Source organism: Peromyscus leucopus, chromosome 8b, assembly GCF_004664715.2.
Source record: "Peromyscus leucopus breed LL Stock chromosome 8b, UCI_PerLeu_2.1, whole genome shotgun sequence".
Classification (NCBI taxonomy): Eukaryota; Metazoa; Chordata; class Mammalia; order Rodentia; family Cricetidae; genus Peromyscus; species Peromyscus leucopus.
The window spans coordinates 35,347,482-35,367,919 of NC_051086.1; the positions used below are offsets into that span (position 1 = coordinate 35,347,482).

At 46.6% G+C, this 20,438-nt stretch overlaps 1 protein-coding gene across 1 annotated transcript; it reads left to right on the top strand.

The window, feature by feature from the left end:
- Nucleotides 1-5,437: 5,437 nt before the first annotated feature.
- C8BH5orf15 (chromosome 8b C5orf15 homolog) lies at nt 5,438-18,027 on the top strand. Its single transcript, XM_028855684.2, has 3 exons — nt 5,438-5,613; nt 13,647-14,161; nt 16,245-18,027. Exons 1-3 carry the CDS (start codon nt 5,478-5,480, stop codon nt 16,374-16,376), a joined length of 783 nt encoding a protein of 260 aa, XP_028711517.1. The 5' UTR covers nt 5,438-5,477; the 3' UTR covers nt 16,377-18,027.
- Nucleotides 18,028-20,438: the final 2,411 nt, after the last annotated feature.

Genomic DNA, 20,438 nt, shown 5'->3' on the forward strand with positions numbered 1-20,438 from the left:
GTCTCTTGTTGCTTTTGTTGAGAAAAATATGAATGGCCCGGGCGTCGGTTTAGGTTTGTGCTTTGTTCCTTTGCATTTTGTGCATTGATAGGGTTTTTGCTCTTGGTGTCTAACAAATCACCAATAACCTGATGGCCTACAAGAACACTCAGAAGCCTAGAGAGATGGCTCAGGGGTTAAGAGTGCTTCCTGTTCCTGTAGTGGACCTGAAGCTGCTCACAATTATCTGTAGCTCTGGGTTTGGGGTATCTGACTCCCTCTTCTGGTGTCCTTAGGTACCCACATATATGTAACACACACACACACACACACAGGTAAATAAATATTAAAAAAAAAAAGTACTTGTGGTTGGGTGTGGTGACGTATCCCTGCACCTTGGAGACTGAGGCAAAAAGATACATAGCGAGACTGTTAGATCTGAGGATTGTGAGGAGAAAAGGCAAATTCATGATCTGTCTTCCAAGTGCTGGGATTAAAGGCATGCACTACCATTGCCCAGTGGCAGCTATTTCTTAAAAGTGAACGTTTAGAATCTGTCCAGAGACTTTGCTCTGAACAAGGTGGTTTCTGGGTCCATTTAGTCAAGGGCCAAGCATAGTATTAAATGTTGTGAAGTGTAGAGAAGGCCCCCTGAGTATGATGGTGATTTAATTTCCCAGTTACTTATTGAATGTCTGCCTACAGTATGCAGTGTGTTGGATGGAATATCACTGCAAAATGCCTTGAGTTCATAATATCTCATTAATTAAAAGAATTTAGATGGGGTTACATGGCTCAGCAGTTAGAACCCTGGCTGTTCTTGCAGAGAACCTGGGATTGGTTCCCAGCACCCACATGGCGGCTCACAACTGTCTGTAACTCCAGTCACAAGGGATCTGATGCCATCTTCTAGTCTGTTAAGTCTCAACTCCTGGGACATATCAAAGTGGACCTGGCTAGGTTCTCCCAGCATCCTGAAGTCCTCAGTTCTTACCTGTTACAGGAGCTGGGCTGCCTTCCCCCACAGGCCCCTCCCTATATAATCCAGCCATTTTGGCCACCTTCTCCCTCTTAGCTTACCTAACCTCTTAGGTTACCTTTGCCCTCCTGGCTGCTGCACCTGGTCACCCTCTCTCCCTTCCCTCTCCCCTCCCCCTCTCCTCACATGGCCAGCTCAGTCTGCTTGCTTACACTCAGGACTCTCCCAGATGTCTCTGCCTCTGGCTATGCTCTTCCTTTTAGCTACAATAAACTTTCTCCTCTACCATGCCTAGGAGCAGTCATGTCCCTTCCTTTTTATCTTTTTTTTTTTCCCATTCAGTCTCTGATGACACTACTCACATGCATAAATCCCATAAGACAAGACACATACACATACTTAAAAATAAATCTGAAGCCGGGGCGGTGGCGGCACACGCCTTTTATCCCAGCACTCAGGAGTCAGAGGCAGGACAGCCAGGGCTACACAGTAAAATTCATGAAGAAACCCAAACCAAACCAACAACAAAAAATGAATCCAGCTGATCTGTCACTGAGGACAAAAGCACACGGCAGATTAGAGAGGAGGACGGGGCATCACAGAAATCGATCAATTGAAAACTATTTGCAAACAGGCAGAAGGTAGGATTGAGCTTATTCTCTTGAACACTGGTATTTTCTGGACCAGCAGAAAGCAAAGCTTGGGAGACTTGGAAGGACAGTACCTTTGCGTGCTAACCTGGATGGTTTGGGCACCATTCCATGTACGTGGGCTTGCAGCAGTCTGAATCAAGATGAATGACTTCTTAGTTTTCTTAACACAGAGTCTGTGTTTTTGAGCTGTCCTGGGGCCAAATACATCTGATTTGGGAGAACACAGGCCCTCCTCTACCCTGGAGAGGCAGCTCAGCTCTCCGGGGAGGAAATCGACGAGACGGCAGTGAAACTGGGTACAATAAATGGCAGCTCTAAGCTACACTGATTTCCCCGGAAATTAGTGAAATGGAACGCATAGGAATTGGAACCTATAGCTGCTTACTTAGGAAACAGTCCATGATATATCCACAGACACAGACTCTGTACCAGGGCCCTAGGCAAACTTTCTGAATTTACATTTTCATATACTGAGGGTTTTGTTTTCCAAAATGTAAAAAATGACAGGAGTCTACTTTTGGAAACACTGAGGCTGTTCTCAATTGAGGCGGTTTTATTCTGACTTCTGGGCAGCTTTCTTGCTTTTCTTTCCTCACACAATCGCCCTGTTAAATAATATCCATTCTTACAGTGCCCCTCACAAGAAAGCAAGTCCCGCAAAAGCTGGCTCAAATTTGCTTTGCTTATTTTTTGATGCACCCTTGAGTATGGGCAAGTGTTAAATACCTGATGAAACACTAAAGGATAAACCAGAGTAAATGGCTCATGCCCTTAATTCCAGCATCTGGGAGGTGGAGGTGCAGGAGTTCAAGGTCATCCTTGGGTATAAAGGGATTTCGAGGCCAGCCTGGTCTACATGAGATCTTGTTTCAAAAAGCAAAAACTAAAGGGTGCTGGAGAAATTATTCAGCAGTTAAGAGCACTTGTTGCTCTTGCAGAGGACCAGAGTGCGGTGTTTAGCATCCACATGGGGTGGCTCACAACCACGCTCACTCCAGCTCTAACTCCAACTCCAGGGGTTCTGACACCCTCTTCTGGCGTCTGAAGGCACCTGCACTTACACATAATTTTAACATTCATTTTTGCTTGGCGTGGTGGCACATGCCTTTAACACATTGCATATTGCATAGAAATTTCTAAGATACACCAAGGACGGCATGCTTTTGGGCAGACTGCACATTATTTAAATCATCATAATTATAGATTATAATGCATTTTAGGTGTTATTTTCAATAATTATGACATTTTTATTTATAAAAACAATTAAACAATTAAGTGCCTAGTATTTTTATTTAACTTATGGTACTGCGTAAGACATTTTCCTCTATGAAGAGGGACCAAACAAATTTACTAGGAAAAGAATATCACCTTTTCTGGAAAATATTATGTTACCTTTCTTCATTCTTGATATTTTCATTTTCAGATTTGGAGGTAAACCCCTACTCTCCCTAATAGGCCCAGACTCTAGTTTTGTTCTGTAGCAGCAATTCAGCAGTAGATGTAGCATTATAATTAATTATCCTTTAATTAATATCATGCTGTATGCCAAGATAGGGTCCAAAGACTGAAAGAACAGTTTCCGGCGAGTTCTTTGCTCAGCAGTGCATATCTCTATATTGCAGATAGAGCTGCTGCTAATCTCACACACCATCTGAACAAATAAGCTGTATTTTCTTGTTTTTGCTGGGTTGTACATGTGAAATTTTAAATGTCCTCCATGGAATCATTCACTCATCCAAAGACAACTGTTGCTTTGGTTTGTGTATTGTTTGAAATTTATGCAGGAAATAATCCAGCACAGGGTAGATCTTGAAAAGTCTCCCTGAACAACTGGCCATTTGGCGTTATCATTGAAATGCCAGAATGTCCATATTTGCTCAAATCTGTGGCAACTCAATGTCTGTGGAAATATAGGGGTACATATCAAAGGATCTGTTGATCAATAGTCTCTCAAGCTATCTTTTCTTGTTTGGCCCATCAGAATAATCAGGCTGAGGAATTATTTGATGTCCTTCTGTGTAGCCAGAGACCACTTTAGTGTTCTAGATGGCGTTTTGCATTTCATTTCGGTTTGACTGTGATCGTTGGGCAGCTCTTTGCACATCTCAAACAATTCATCACCAAAAAAAGAGATTGGTCACCGAGGGTACAGAGTCACACTGAGACGGAAATGTAGTGACCCCAGCATGACCTTCAAACATTTGTAGGTGTGCCAACTTCAGATCAACAGTTATCAGGAGCTTTGTCGGTGTGGGAATCTCTCGAAAGCATTGCCACCACCGGTCGTGGTGGCGTACTGGTGGCGCATGCCGGTAGGGTTTGCTGAAGGAGGTGGAAGCAGGAGGATCACGAGTTTGAGGCCAGCCTGGGCAAGAAAGAAAAAGAAAAAAAGAAAGCACTTCTTTACATGGTGGGAGAATTCCCACAGCTACAGCGGATTTGACTCTGGAGTGTTAGCACCTAGCTTTGATCTGCCTTTTGTGATTGCTTCCCCCTGTCTATGCACCTTCTGTTTGAAATCTTATCTGAGAATTTTCCTAGGGGATCAAAGCCTATGCAAACTGAGTTTAAGAACAACCCAGAGCACTGTGGTATTCTTTCCTGAGAATTTGCATTTGGCATTGTCCCTGGGGGGGGGGAGGCTCAGATAAAAAGTTTTGGTATAGAAATTGACTAGCTAAAGATGTGAACTGTATAGCTTAAAGGGCCCTTTACTCAGCGACAGCCGACCAGACCATAGAGATGAATCCCTCCTGCAGCTGGGAGAGGCTAAAAAAATCATCCCGGAGGTGCCTCTGCACTTCTTTCCATGGACCCGCGTGAACCTCCACCCACTCCCAACATACAATACTTAAAGATCTAAAAAATTTCACTGTCAGTAGCATTGTCTCCATAATCCTCAAAACAGTCATCCACATCTTCGATCTTACTAGGAATATCTGATAAATTATCATTAAACATTTCTGGAAATGCATCAGTTTCGCTGGCTTTCCTCCTTTTTCTGAGAAAGTGCATTTCTAAAAGCGCCAGGAACTTGAAGATGGAAGACTATTCAAATGACCAAAATACAATGTAACTGCAGTGCTTTATGGGTTCATGCAATTATATAGTTTTTCATACAATAACCTGCATGGTCTCCACCAATGAGATCGCTTCATTCGATGTGTACAAGACTGTGTTGACATCTAAGGTTCATAACAGATGGCGCATGAAAAAATGAGAAAACCTGTGACACAGAGAAACCCTGTCTTGAAAAAGCAAACAAACAAAATAAGATTTATTTTTAGTTTAGGAATGGTTGCCTACATTTATGTTCACCCTAGAGCATAGTACCTGCCGAGGCCAAAAGAGGGGGTCAGATCCCTTGGAGCTGGAGTTAGAGGCAGTTGTGAGCTGCCTAACCTGGGTGCTGAGAACCCAGTTCTCTGCAAGAGTAGCAAGTGCTCTCAACAGCTGAACCATCTCTCCAACCCCATACATATAATCGTTAAAAAACTTATTTAAGTGTCTAGGTGTTTTGTCTGTGTGTCTCTGCACCAGTTGCACGCCGTCACGTGGGTGCTGGGGATAGAACCCAGGTTCCCTGGAGGATCAGCTAGTTCTCTTAACAGATGAGCCACCTCTCCGGTCCTAAAATAAATCTTGAGGACGACGAAGACGACGACAGATGAAAATAACCCCGCTCCCATTCACCTTTCTCAGCTCCCCTCTGCAATTCCGAGTTAACTTTCCCGGCTCCCTCCAGCTTTGGGATGCGGCGTCATCACGTCGGGACGTAGCGGCTTCGGGGGCGCGCGCCTTCCGACGCGTACCTGACGTCACCACGCAGACCCTAGCAACAGCGCAGGCTCGGGGCCGAGTCCGTTATGGCCGCCGCCGCCCTGGGCAGAATGAGCGGGGCTGCGCGAGAGAAGCTGCTTCCCGGGCCGGGTGCCCGGGGCCTCGGCGTGCTGGCGCGGTCGCTGGTGCTGGCGTTGCTGCTCGCGCCGGTCTTGTGCTTTGGTAATGGACTCGGGGTGGCGGCGAGGGACGGGGCCGGACTCGACCGGGACCGAGCGCCGCCGACTCACGGCGGTCCCCACCGGCCGGGTTCCCGGGGCCGGAGCTGGGCCCCGGCGTCGGAAGCGCTCCCGTGCGATCTCCCAGGCCTGAGAAGTGGGATCGTGAGATTCCGGGGCCCGAGTGGGTGGGCGGGGACGGGAGGTGGCCGTGGCGTGGACGGAGTCTCGAAGAAGACGCTCGGGGGAAGGGCGCTCGGGGTGGGGTGGGGGTAGGGGGTCCTTAGAATGCCTGAGAGTGGGGAGTTCGGAGGTCTTTCTTGCTGATTGGATGGGAGACAGGCTGGAGTGATGGCCGGGGTTGGGGAGAGTGATGTCTAGAGAGAGGCTTGAGGTTGCGGGGGACAAGCAAGGCTAGACAAGTTTTTGTTTTGCCCTGGAAAAGGTGAGGTCAGAGATAAAGATAGGGACAGTGACCCAGGGTCCGGACTAAACTGATTATTTCAGAGTGGAAGAAGGGGGAGCTGTTTGGAAGTTCCATCTCTGAGGTCCGGGAAGTTCTGGTGCTTTTGGTACAGAGGCGGAGTCCAGGGGCTCTGGACTGCTGAGGGTCTTGGGAGGTGGAGCGGAGTTTAGGAACAAAGGAGAGTCTTTGTCAGTTAGTGGTACCCCTCCTTGCGCTGAGAACACCTTCATTCTAATGGATCGGTAGTATTTGAGACAGAATTTCCTTTCTTGCAAATGTTACAACATAAATCAGGATAGTAAAGCCTTTATTGGAAATGAAATCTGTAAACTATGGCAGAGATTTAGTTTGAAAAACCTAGTTAAGAACTTGATTAAAACATCATCTTGTTGAGTAATCATATTTTTCAATCCTTCCAAGGTGCAACCATTCTCTCCACAAATCTTTATTTTTTTGTTTTTATTTTTTGGATGAAAAATAGCCGGATAATTTTCTTCTTTGCCAAGGGCAACTGCCCAGCCAATCACTTTATTACAGTGCTAGATTGCATACACTGTTTCCTCAGCAACACTGAAGACAGGCAACTGACTGTCCTCCCTGGAGGGTTTTGGAGTCTGTGGGGAAAGACTGGCGTTTCCTGGACTCTTTTATCTTTGGTAGGATGTAAAGAGGATTTCCCAGGTGGATGCAGACATAGTTGTCTTGATTATTTAATCATCTAAAGCAACAGTCTCCAGCTTTAGGAGTAACGTGACCCCTCTGGCCTCTGTGGGTACTGCACCTAAGTTTGTGACACACATACACACACACACACACACACACACACACACACACACACCCATCCTCTACCTGTTACCTTTAAACTTAGAGGCAGTACCGATTTGGAAAGGGTCCGGAAGGAACATTTAGCGGTCTCAGTGATACCTGTGTTTCTAAAGCTCAGACATGAAGGCTGTTACGTGGGAGCTGTCTGACTTAAGTTGTTCTGATTTCTCTTTCCATTTGTCTGGATCAACTCATCTTTGCATCAGATGTTTCAGATAAAGTCTTAGCTTATTTTCCTGTGCTATACTTGTATGTTTCTTCCACATTTTTATTTCATGACTTACTTGGTGCCTAGGTATAGGCATTCATCAATGAGGAGGGATTTTGCCTGGCTGGGATTGAGGGAAGGGCCTTTGAAGAGGCACAGTGGGTGTAGAGATGCTCTCTAGGGTGCATTGTGCATTGTGATGAAATTAGGTTGGACGCGAGTACAATTAATGTTCATTCACTGAATGCTGTGACCTTTGAGGTAGATAGTATGGGGAGCAGTTAGGGAGATTAGGAAGTGGTCAAAGGGAAGATAGTTTTCTTTTCTTTATATATATATTATTTTACAATACCATTCAGTTCTACGTATCAGCCATGGGTTCCCCTATTCTCCCCCCTCCCACCCCTCCCCTTACCCCCAGCCTACCCTCCATTCCCACCTCCTCCAGGACAAGTCCTCCCCCGAGGACTGCGATCAACCTGGTAGACTCAGTCCAGGGAGGTCCAGTCCCTTCCTCCCAGACTGAGCCAAGTGTCCCTGCATAAGCTCCAGGTTTCAAACAGCTAACTCATGCCATGAGCACAGGACTTGGTCCCACTGCCTAGTAGCCTCCCAAACTGATCAAGCCAATCAACTGTCTCACCTATTCAGAGGGCCTGATCCAGCTGGGGGCCCCTCAGCCTTTGGTTCATAGTTCATGTGTTTCCATTCATTTGGCTATTTTTTTTCAATAATTGAGTAAAACTGTAATTTATTATAAGCCACAGTCGTCCTAGGGACCTCCATGCTATGTATATAGCCTCTATGGTTCTATGGGTTGTGGTCTGATTGTTCTTTATTTTATATCTAGAATCCACCTATGAGTGAGTACATACCATAACTGTCTTTCTGGGTTTGGGTTACCTCACTCAGGATGATTTTTTCTAGTTCCATCCATTTGCCTGCAAATTTCATGCTTTCATTGTTTTTCTCTGCTGAGTAGTACTCCATTGTGTATATGTACCACATTTTTTTCATCCATTCTTCCGTTGATGGGCATCTAGGTTGTTTCCAGGTTCTGGCTATTACAAATAGTGCTGCTATGAACATAGCTGAGCATGTATCTTTATGGTGTGAATCAGCATTCCTTGGTATATGCCCAAGAGTGGGATAGCTGGGTCTTGAGGTAGTTCGATTCCTAATTTTCTGAGAAACCGCCATACTGATTTCCACAGTGGTTGTACAAGTTTACATTCCCACCAACAGTGGAGGAGTGTTCCCTTTGCTCCACATCCTCTCCAACATTGGTTGTCATTGGTGTTTTTGATCGTAGCCATTCTAACAGGTGTAAGGTGGTATCTCAGAGTGGTTTTGATTTGCATTTCTCTGATGATTAAGGATGTTGAGCATTTCTTTAAATGTCTTTCAGCCATTTGTAGTTCTTGTTTTGTGAATTCTCTGTTTAGCTCTTTAGCCCATTTTTTAATTGGATTGTTCAGTACTTTGATGTCTAGTTTCTTGAGTTCTTTATATATTGTGGAGATCAATCCTCTGTCAGATGTGGGGTTGGTGAAGATCTTTTCCCATTCTGTTGGCTGTCTTTTTGTCTTATTGACTGTGTCTTTTGCCCTGCAAAAGCTTCTCAGTTTCGAGAGGTCCAATAGTTTTCTTTTTTAAGATCTATTTATTTATTATGTATACAGTGTTCTGTTTGCATGTATCCCTGCAGGCCAGAAGAGGGAGCCAGATCTCATTACAGATGGTTGTGAGCCACCATATGGGTGCTGGGAATTGAACTCAGGACCTCTGGAAGAACAGCCAGTGTTCTTAACCTCTGGCCATCTCTCCAGTCCTATAACTCTTTTTTTCCCCCCAGAGCTGAGGACCAAACCCAGGGCCTTGCGCTTGCTAGGCAAGCACTCTACCACTGAGCTAAATCCCCAACCGCATTTTTTTTTTTTTAAGATTGTTGCTTTACACTTACTTACTTTGTGCGTGTTTGTGTGTGTGTGTGTGTGTGTGTTGTGTGTTCGTGTGTGTGTGTGTGTGTGGTGTGTGTGTGTGTGTGTGTGTGTGTGTGTAGGACATGCTGTGTGTGTGTGTGTGTGTGTGTGTGTGTGTGTGTGTGTAGGACAGGGAGTCAGTTCTTGCTTTCCGCCCTGTGGGTTCCAAAGGACAGACTGTCTGCATGCTGAGCCACTTCTCTGCCCCTCAAATCGGATCTTGTAGACAGTTACTAAGGCTTTTTCAAGAAAAGGGAGCCTGAAGGTTTTTTAAAAAATTGTGTGCCTGTGTCAGTCTCTCTGCCTTCCTGTCTGCCTGCCTGTCTGTGTCTGTGGGTATGTGGTGGTGAGTGCCAATGGAGGCCAGAGCATTGTTGAGTTGCAGATGGTTGTGAGCCTCCCAGTATGGGTGTTGGGAACAGAAATCTGGTCCTCTGGAAAGCAGTGTGTCATCTTAAACTCTGAGCCATCTCTCCAGCCTGCTAAAGGAAGTCGTCATTGTCCCCCCCCTCCCCAAACAGGGTTTCTCTGTGTTGTTTTGGTGCCTGTCCTGGAACTCGCTCTGTAGACCAGGCTGGCCTCGAACTCACAGAGATCCGCCTGCCTCTGCCTCCCAAGTGCTGGGATTAAAGGCATGCGCTCGGCTGCTAAAGGTAGTTTTAAGTAGAGGAATGACCTCATGTAAGTTTCTACAGGATGACAGGCTGCTGTGTGGAATGTGGACAGTAGGGTTGGGATGGAAGCAGGCAGAACATTTGCAAAGCTTAGAGGATGGTGGCTTGGACTAGGCATTGTGCTTGCTGTAGGTATGGGCGTTGATTTATTTGTGTGTGTGTGGTGGTGTGGTGGTGGTGGTGGTGGTGGTGGTGGTGGTGAGGTTGGTATGTTGTAGTGCAAATGGAAGTCAGAGGGAACTTAGGCTCCCCTTTCTGTTTCCACCATGACTTTTGTTCTAGTTGGGTTGTTTATGTCCTTCACTTTTGAATTTTGAGAGTTCTTTATTTTAGGAACACATACTTTGTTGGATATGGGACTTGCAAATAGTTGTCTTTTTATCTTGTGGGGCTCTTTGACAGAGCAAAAATTTTGTCTTTTGAAGAATAGCTGTTACCAGTTTTTTTCCCTTTTATGTGTTTACTTTTTGGGTAAAATTTAAGAACTCTTTTTTCCCAGCTCCATATTTCAAAGATTTTTCTCCTTTGTCTTTTTCTAGTTTTATCCTTTAATATTTTATATTTTACATGACTTATGTTTAGTTAATTTTTGTGTAAGATGTGAAAACTAGGTTCATCTGGCTTGGTAGTGTGTGGACTCCACTGATGGACTGTAAACATCATGTCTGCCTTGCAGCTTGGAATAAACAGCCACTTCCCCACATCCTCCTCCTCAGTTCTGTCTGGGTGGGGTTTGAACGCAGGACCTTGCCTCACACAGCCAAGTCCATTCTTACTTTCTGTTGCTGGCATAGAGAAGCTGAGAAGACTCGGAAGGAGGCAGGGCTTACTGCCCGTTATTTCAGGGGTTCCGTCTGTGGCTGCCTGGTGCATCGTTGTTGCCCTCCCTTCGCTGAGGTGGGCATCACAGAGGAGGAGTGTGTGGCAAAGGAGGCGGCTTACCTGTGGGGGTGGAGTGGGCAGAGTTCTGGTGGTTTGTGGAAGTTCTCTTCTGATGATCGTTTTTCTGAGAGAAGTCAGGCAGTGAGGTCACCAGGGCTTTGAAAAGAAAGGGCGTGGGTACCAGAGAAGGTGTTGGAAATCTGAGGATGCTTCAGGAAGTAGGGAGGAAAACGGACAGTATAGCCACACGGGATTTCGGATGAAAGGAAAACAGTTTGTCTGTTTCCAGCTGTGGAAATAGAGGGTTTGATGTAGCCCTTGCCAGATGAGTGAGACAGTGTGTGAGCGGGAAGGCAACTGGACACGGGTACAAGAGGGATTAGAGTTCTTGGCCGCAGCATTGAACATTGATAAAGAGAAGAGAATTCTTCAGCAAGATTTGGTAGAGGCCACCTGGGGCTGACAAAGTGAGGATGGGTGTGAGTCTTAATGGATTGAGAAGACCAGCAAATGAGTCCGAAAGCTAGGCGAGCATTCCAGGAAGCAGCATGCTGCAGTTGGGGCGGGGGGGGGGGGGGGCCCGCGGGTTTGGTAATGGTGGAGGTTGGGCTGACTCAGCAGAAGAGAGGTCATGGATTTTGAAATTCAGATAGGAGCTCTTCTCTGAGTGAGAACCCTGCAGTTAGGAGCGAAAGTCTTAGAATGTGGGAGCCTTCTAGGAGTTGGTGATAGGGGAGATGTGTGCCCCCAAGCCAGACACTTCTGGAGAAGAATGGGAAAATAGTGTGTGGTGGAGGTCTGCACCCCTCTCCAGTCTGTGCAGGGGTGTGGGAGAGAAACCAGCTGTGGAGTGGAAGGGCTGCAGGGCCAGCATGTTTAGAAGGGAATCAGGTTTCCGGTTCATCAACAGAGAAGCATGAGGAGAGATCTGGAGGGCCCATTGGAGGGTTTCTGTCCTGCCCCTCTGGCTCAGGTCTTTAGAGACTCTCCAAAAAGTTTCCCAGAGGAAGACTGATTTGTTTGGTTTGGAGACAGGGTCTCATAGCCAGGGTGCCCTCTAGCTGGTAGACTAAGGGTGGCCTTGAACTCTGGAGCCTCCCGCCTCCACTGCCCCTTTGCCCGCATCGTACGTGTGTGTGTGTGTGTGTGTGTGTGTGTGTGTGTGTGTGTGTGTGTGTTGCTATTCCTGGGCTCTAATTTACTATCTTTTAATATTTATTTATTTTTCTGGTGCTAGGGATCAAACTTAGTGCCCCATATACTAGGCTACATCCTAATTCTACTATCTTTTTAAACGATTTTTTTTTGGGGGGGGTTAGGACGTATTTTTCTAGGAGTCTTCTGTCCTCTTAAGACGCTGCTCCCTTCTTTATGTACAAAGTAGATGTCAGCTGTGCTGCTAAAATGAGACAGTATTTATACGAACAGTTGTTTTCTGTCCATGGGTGTGTTTGTGAAGGCCTGTGGCTTGTTTTTATAGACTGAAGGTTTAGATCACACATAACAGGGTGTGCCTGTTTGAAGAGCGATAGGTGGCCCCCAAGTACTTCAGGAGAGGCTACATTCGGGTACAGATTGGAGCACTGTTCAGCTTCTTCAACAGCTTTCCTCTAGACTGTCCTTCAGTGGGCCTTTGTACTGTGTGGAGTTACTTCTGTGAAAGTCCTAGCTGCACCTCAGCAGACCTTCCTGAGGAAGTAGAGGCCCAGGCTGGGAGGTTGTGCAAGCATTTGGCTTCATTTCCATTCGGAGACTGCCTTCCCAGTCTTTAAAACAGGCCGTTGTCACTTAGCTTGCAAGTTCGAGTTTCTGGTTCCTGTCCCTTAGAATTTTGGTGTTTTGTAATTTTTTATTTTCGAAGAGTCTGCAGCTTGTTTGTAGCTTTCTGTACTGGTTATACGCTTGAAACAAGAATTTTTAGAGGAAAAGCCTGGGCTCTGGCAGCCCCAATGAACTAGCTCTGCCACCTCTCCCCAATGTGCAAATTAGAGTCAAGGAATGGTGAAGAGCAGGGAATTAATGTGGCCACACTGAGGAGAGAGAGAGACTGGGAAAGGGGTTCAGTGACCCCTAAGTCCTGTTTTTAGGATCCTGACATGAACTTTGAAGGTTATGCGAGGCGCAGGGAGGGCAGATTGTGAATAACTGAGCATGTTGGGCAGGGGATAGTCTGGGATCCTCGTCTCTGGTTTGGTTCTGCAGGGTGGTCGGAAGTTCCTATTGCTTGAGGGATTGTGGTAGGTCTTGGGGGATGATACACTTCTGTTTCAGGATGCGTCATTTCCCTGGTGGGTCCCTGCTTTGTCCTTGGAGGGGCTGCTCTTCGTAGATCGGGGGCCTGCAGGGTTAGAGCAGCGGCTTATTTCTCTGCTTGCAGCCTTGAAGGGGGATGCCAGACTCACAGACACGTCCTTGAGTGCTTGCCCTACCAACCTGCAGAGGGAAGCAGGACACAGAAAAGGGAAGGCTTTTAACCAGAGCTCTACTCGAGGGGTCAGTGATTTTTAGCAAAGGCAGTTTCTAAGTACTTGTTCTATAGTGTACTTAGTTCCAGATTTTGTGTGTGTGGCAATTGATTTTTGTGACCACTTGACCCAGGATTAGCCTCCTCCCTTTCTGCTATGGGGATGAGGTGGAGCCTGGACAAGGCTGACTGGAGTCCAGTCTTTGGTAAAGGGAAACAGTAGGGGTGGGCTGGGGTCCTGCTGACTTCGCCTGACCTGAAATCAGATGCTTACTTGCTCTTTGGGTAGCAGGCTGTGCCGCCGCAGTGGGTCCCTTACTAGTTCAAGGTGTTACTGAGCAAAGCGATTGTTACCTGAGATTAATTGCCCAAGAAGAAATGTAATTGAATGCTGGTCATTGAGACTTACTAGATCTTAAGGGAAAGCTGCAGGAATTTATTATACTCAAGAGAAATGCTTACTGAAAAATTTGATAAATACTGTTTTCTCTTGGTGAAGAAAAGGTTGGCAATGTCGGGGTGCTTTTGTTTTTCAGATACTCCAGAGGACACTCCACACGACCCCACTGTTTCTCCTCCAGCTGTGCTGACAGCTGGAAACAACACCGAACCTTCTATTTCCCAGATCAGCACCACTGTTCCTCCCCCAGCCAGTACAGAGAAAAATGGAGGCACCTCTGTGGCACCCACCCCCTCTGCTTCCCCTTCTGTGTCCCAGGACGAGGCTGATAACAATGAAGATCCCAGCATGGAGGAGGAGGATCTTCTGGCCCTCAACAGTTCCCCATCCACAGTCAAAGACACTCTGGACAATAGTGACTACGGAGAGCCTGACTATGACTGGACCACCAACCCCCGGGACGAGGAGCCTGATGATAATCTAAACCTCGAGCTGAGCAAAGCGGACAGGCGCTTCCAGCTGTTCGAGGACTCGGTGAAGGTGGTGAAGCTCCCGCCCCCAAACCGAGAGGACAGCCATTTCTTCTTTCACCTCCTCATCTTCGCTTTCTGTGCAGCTGTTGTGTATGTTGCGTATCACAACAAAAGGAAGGTGAGTTGTAAGGCTTCAGGTCTCAGGCATACCCGTGTAGAGTCTTTCAGTCAGGCTGGAAGCGGTGATAAACAGGTGATAAACTGTTACCGTTCCTAAGAAAGTTAGGAGTCTGGTACACTAGACAAATTAGGAATAATGCTACATGTGCTTCTAGGAAATGGCTTGATTTTTTTTCCCCCCATAATGAATGAAACCAAAGTCTAGCAAGTTATTTTTCAGACAGGATCTTACTATATAGCCCTGGCTGTCAGGAACTCACTATGTAGATCAGACTGGCTTTGAACTCGTAGAGATCCACCTGTCTCTGTCCACTAAGTGCTGGAGTCAAAGGCATGTGCCATTACACCTGTCTTGCATTTGTGGAGCAAGAATATTAACTTAATACTCCCTTTAATTTATTATGCATTGACTTGGAGATTTTACAGTACCATTATTTTCTGGGTGTATAAAGATTGGGCTGGGGTTGTGGCTCCACTTGTAGAGTACTTTCTAGCATATATGATGTCCTGGGCTCATACCCAGCACCGCATAAACTTGCACATGGTAACACACTTCTGTAACTCCAGGGGAATTCAGGGGGTCTGAGATTCAAGGTTATTCATTGTCATTTTTGATTGAATATTGAGGGTCAGGATAGCTTGGGATATATATTTAAGACCCTGCCTCAAAAAAGAAAAAGAAAAAGGGAGAGGGACAGAAGGTCTTGATGTATAGCCAGTGTGGTGATACATGCTTTTAGTCTTGGCATCTGGATACTTGGGAGGTAGAGACAGGTGGATCACTAGTCTTCAAGGCCAAACTAGACTGTATGAAACCGTGTCTCAAAAATAAACATCTGGGGATTGGAGAGATGGCTCAGTGATTAAGAGCACTGGCTGCTTTTGCAGAGGACTGGGTTTCAAGTGCCTAACCCAGCACCCACAAGGTAGTTCATAACCTATAACTCCAGCTCCAAGGGATCTGGCAATAAGTAAGTAAGTGAGATAAATAAATAAATGGATCTGGCTGTAAACAAACTCCCAGAACAATACATTTAATGTAGAGAATTCAGAAATCTGAAGACTTTAGGGGGAAAAAATTTAAGCTGCTACTCAGAGCATTAAAGTAAATTTTAGTGTATTTCCGGTCCACAAATATACACACATGATGTAATTTCTTTTTTCTTTCTTGAGACAGGGTTTCTCTGTGTAGTCCTGGCTGCCCTGGAACTCACTCTGTAGACCAGGCTGGACTTGAACTCACAGAGATCCGCCTGCCTTTGCCTCCCCAGTGCTGGGATTAAAGGTGTGCCACTGCCTGGCTTGTGTATGTTTTCAGAGCTGTTTATTGGATAACCAGTTGCTATGTTCTTTACAGCTCTTAACATATCTTAGTTGCCTGTATTTCTTTGTGTAGAGCTGAGGTCTCATGAGCTTTCTGCCGTCCACTTTGGCACCATAACATATTATTTAAAAATATGGTTTAATATTTGCATAATTGATTGTGCTCTGTTCCTATTGGACAGTTAGATGATTCCAAGTTTTGGTTCAGAGGTAGCACCATGATGACTATTTCTGTTAGAATTGCTTTCCTGGGTTAAAGGAGTAACCTAATAACCTAGGCATAAGCTAACGGGGCAGCGGGGCTGGGGTGGGGTGTCACTTAATGTTACTAAGTCGTCGAGCCTTTCAGAATTCTAAAGGAACTCAAGCCCAGCTTCCTCAATGTGTGGTGCTCTTGAGATCTTGGTTCTTGTGACTTGCCTTGTGACTCAAGCTGTCTGTCTTCCTCTTCCTAATTTTTTTACCTGAGAAATGACAAAATGGACCAGTTAATTTCAGAATGTCTTCCAACTCTGAGTGTTGGTGACCCAGTGACAGAAAGCAGCAGACAGATCACTGGAGTCCCTTGTTAACTGACCTGAGCTGAGTGTGCTAATACTGTGGGGCAAGTAGACTCCTGGTCTCCACCCCCACCCACTGTCCTTTATTACTGTGATAAGCTTCTGTGTCCCCAGGCCTAAACAAGATCCTGCACTTTACATAAATGTTACCAGATACGTTTTCTCTTCGGCGTGTCTAATTGCTTTGTTTTATTTCAGATTTTCCTCCTAGTTCAAAGCAGGAAGTGGCGTGATGGCCTATGTTCCAAAACAGTGGAGTACCATCGTCTGGACCAGAATGTGAATGAGGCCATGCCTTCCCTGAAGATCACCAATGATTATATTTTCTAAAGCACTGTGACTGGGGTTTGCTTCTTCTGTCATTTTATTTGCTTGACTTTTCTATGATGTCATGCAGAATTCTGTCTGCCACAGGCAAGTGGTACTTAACTAAGAGGGGGCACTCTCTTTGGCCTTGGTGCTTTGGGAACTAAATGTCACAAATAAGGAGTATCTAATTTTTTAATCTGTTCTTTAGAGCTAGATGCAATCAGGTCTGGGAACTGTGAGTTAAACGTTACTGTATATTTTTGTGTAGGTGTTATTATTTCCCTTCATCGTGCCTCGGCAGCAGTGCCCTCCTCTTTGAAAGACCCCAGACAGAGCTGCAGTCTCCCAGGGCCAGCACTGCTCCTTTCCTCACGCGCTGCCATCCAAATGCCGGTTTCCTCTTTCCTCGATTCTGTTGCTAATTTTTGAGATAGGGTCTCACTAAATAGCCTAGGCTGGCCTTGAACAGTTGGTCCTCTTGCTTTGGACTCTCAAGTGCTGGTACTACAGGGGTGGCCGCCCACCCACTTGCAGATAGCATATTTTCAAACACATTTCTTTGCGTGTGTGGTACCAAACTTCAATGTACAAGGATATTGTGATTATAATGCTTTGCTTTAAAGTAACACGTTTTCCTCTCTCTCAAAACTGCATTGAAAGATGGATGGTAGCGGGGCTCAGTCAGTGAGGGCGCTTGCTGCCAAGCCTGAGAGCCTGAGTTCAGTCCCCAGGACCTGAGTGGCAGAGGGGAAGAGCGGATTCTTGCAGGTTGTCTTCTGACCTCCACATGTGTGCCACGGCGTTTGTGCACCTACACACACGCTTATACACACATAGTAAATAAATGTAATTATTTAAAAAAATGCTTTGGATGTTTTTAGGCACTTAAAACAGTGTAAGATAATGTGGCTGCTGCTTTACCAATCACACATTAAACTTGTTTAGGAGTTCTTGCAAAATAGACTGCAATTCCCAGTGAACACAGCTGAAATGTTAGCTAATAACAGTTTTGGGTTTGGATTACTGAATGAAGTTTAGGGTGGAACCTGGTAGAATTTTTAACCCATAAACAATGCTTGCTTTTAGTCAGCACTTGATTTTAGCAAGTTCCAAGGGTTCAGGTGATGAGCAGAGTTTAAAAACTTAGATCAGAGTTTTTCAGTTTGTTTCTTGCTGCACAGTAAATTGAAGAGACTTTAGAGGCCATCATCACTTAAATGACGCTGTGTCTCAATCCTGCAGTTAAAGTGATAATCTGAATGAAGTTTACACACAGATCTGTGCAATAGTGACATTCAGACTCCTGCCACGTTTTATTATGTTGCCCTGCCCCCAGCAACTGGAATTATTTACTGTATTTCACGTTAGCCTGTTTTTTAGAGTTGATCAGGATGTAAATGTGTGATTTGAACAACCATGGTTGACTACCAAGCTTCGTTACAACTCTCCCGAAAGCGCAGCCTTTGCTGTGTGCTCAGTAAAGCCCAGGTGAGCCAGCAGCCACTGAAGCGGCAGGGCTGTCCTCCCTTCAGGGACAGTCGACTGTCCGAAGGATGCGCAGCTTCGTCACATAGACCTGGACTGTTTTACCGCAGTAGTTTTTTTCATATCTGAAATTGTATTATTTAATATTTTGAATAAGATTTTAAGAAATAAATGGTAAAGATATCAATCTGCTTTTATCAGTGTGTTTATTACAGGGCTGACTTTGGTGGTTGCAGGAGGCCTGTGCTGAGAGCAAGTGCGCCCCAGCCAGTTGTTGGGAGGTCTGCTCAGCCAAGGAGCTCTGCCTCCAGGATGCCACTTAGATTCTGAATTCTTCCTTAGGTTTGTCACTGGCTGCTCACGTCTGCTAACACTAGCAAACTAGGATGGCAGAGAAAGGCTCACAGGTGACCGCTTTCCAGGCCTGGGCTCCCTGCTGTCCTGTGAGACTGTCCAGACCAGGAGAGTCAGCCCTGGTGGTGGTGTTCGCTGCTGAGGGTGCCGCCTTCAGTAGCTTCTCACTTCAGGAGTACCAGGTCATGCGCAGGCTGGAAATGCTGCTGGGGTCTGACAGGCCCCTGAGCTGCTGGGTGAGGGACCCGTGATCCACATTTGACCCTCAGCACTCATGGAGCCAACTGGATGTGATCTGCTCGCTTCCAGACTGCCACATGGAACCTCTGCCCAGGGTTGGCACGACATGGCTCCTCTCTGTGTTCGCTGAAAAGGCATGTGTTAAAACTTGTCAGCATTTGCGTCTGTGGGCAGGCCTGTCTTGGTCTGTCTGTCTGTCTTTCAGTTTTTGAGACAGGGTCTTGTCATGTGTCACCATGCCTGGCTTGGCTGGGGTTCCTTTGGGGTGAGGGCTCTCATGTGGATTGTCCCTCAGACTGAGCTTGAACAGGAAGTGGTTGTTGCTTTCCCTCCCCTAGCCTGGCAGTTCCCACACTCCTTTAAGCTTTAAGATGAAGTGTCTAAGGAATTAGAAGCAAGGCAGCCCCTGGCTCCTCCCAGGATTATGTAGTTGGCATCTCTGCCCCAGCTGCTCACACCCAGGACACACCCACCTTCAGGGTAGGTGGGAACCAGCCTGCAGAGTGACAGCTGTCACACTCCTATGGGAAGATAAAGCACACACTGATGGTGAGGTCTCAAGGGGTATTTGGATATGTGTGTGTATGTGCATGCATGTGTGCATGCATGTATGCGTGCATCTGTTGAGGCTGCACCTCTCAGCCTGGTTTGATGCTGCAGCAGCTTGTACCCACTCTCCAATCCCCATGAAGCAGTTGAGATTTGTGTAGCCTGACTGGGCAGAGTTCCTGCCAGATCCACAGTATAGCAGTCTTTAACTCATTGGGATCTATTCGCTTGTGTCTTAACTTTCACTTAGGAGGGGGCGTTGTCCAGACAGGTTGGAATTGGAGTGGGGGCCTTCGACATGCCTCTGTGCTGGTAACCTGCTGTCTGTGTGCTGAGGTTTGATTGGGGGCAAGCAGAGTTTCTACCTGCGGAGCCTACGCCTAGTGCTCCTCCAGCCCTTAAAGAGCCCGGGCACGTTTGCTACCTGCTCACGAATGGCCTCTGTTGCCCTGATACTTCTGTAGTGAAACCTAGTAGAGAACTCCAGAGACGTTATGTTCTGGTAGTTGACATCCTGACACCCTTCTCACGGGGCTTTTTGTGCCACTTCCTGGATAGCACTGACACCTGAGACTCCCCAGATGGGTAGCACCCTTGGGTGGGAGCTCCAGTGTGCCTTGGAGTCACAGGCCTGTATTGGATTCCCCCACCGGATCTGGCCTCCAGGCTGAGTCCTCTCATTTGCAGTTGTAGGGAGAAGTCAGTACATTCATGTCTGTTTCTTGGGAGGAAGAGAGGTATCTCAAGGGCTGGCTTAAATGTCCCATCCTTGTGGGAGCCAAGGTAATCCTGGTCCACACTGTTCCACCTTTCCTGGAGCTGAGGTAGTCCTGCTCCATGCTGCTCTTAGCTCATCTGCTGGGAATTCAGACTGAAGAAGGCACGGAGGGAAAGGAGTGTGGGTTGAAGCCAGTGCTGGGCGACCTTGAGCTGAGTTCTGTCTCTCAGCCTGTGCTTAGTGAGATAGGTAATTGATTAGTTCATAGAGTTGTTGGGAAAAGTAAATGGATTCATTGTTCCAAAAAGACATTGTAGGTGGAGAAATTACTTACCATGTCATTGGCCATAGAAGGGACAGCACAAGCCTTGGACCCACCAGAGAGGGAATTCTCTAGCAAACTGTACAGGAGTGGTCTGTAGTCCTGGAGCTGCCTCCCAGGTACACAACTGGTCAGGGTTAGGTGTGTGCTGTGCTGAGCCTTCCAGGTATGTGTGGCCTTGCTAGGTGGTAGGTGGTGGCTTTTCTAGAGCTTTCCAATCTCATTCTTGTCCATCCTTGTCCTTGTCCTGAAACAAGGCCAGGGGTCAGTGGGATGGGGAAGGAGAGAGATGAAGAGAGAGAAAGGAAGGGATGGAGAGGAGAAAAGGAGGGATGGAGAGAGAGGGAGGGATGGAGACAGATGAGGGAGAGAGAAACTGACTGTAGGCCCCTCCCCCTGGGGAGTGAGGACTGAG

Coding starts and splice junctions, on each gene's coding strand:
- C8BH5orf15 (XM_028855684.2), top strand. CDS start 5,478: ATGGCCGCCGCCGCCCTGGGCAGAATGAGCGGGGCTGCGCGAGAGAAG. Junction 5,614..13,646: donor CGCGCCGGTCTTGTGCTTTG/GTAATGGACTCG, acceptor TTTGTTTTTCAG/ATACTCCAGAGGACACTCCA. Junction 14,162..16,244: donor CGTATCACAACAAAAGGAAG/GTGAGTTGTAAG, acceptor GTTTTATTTCAG/ATTTTCCTCCTAGTTCAAAG.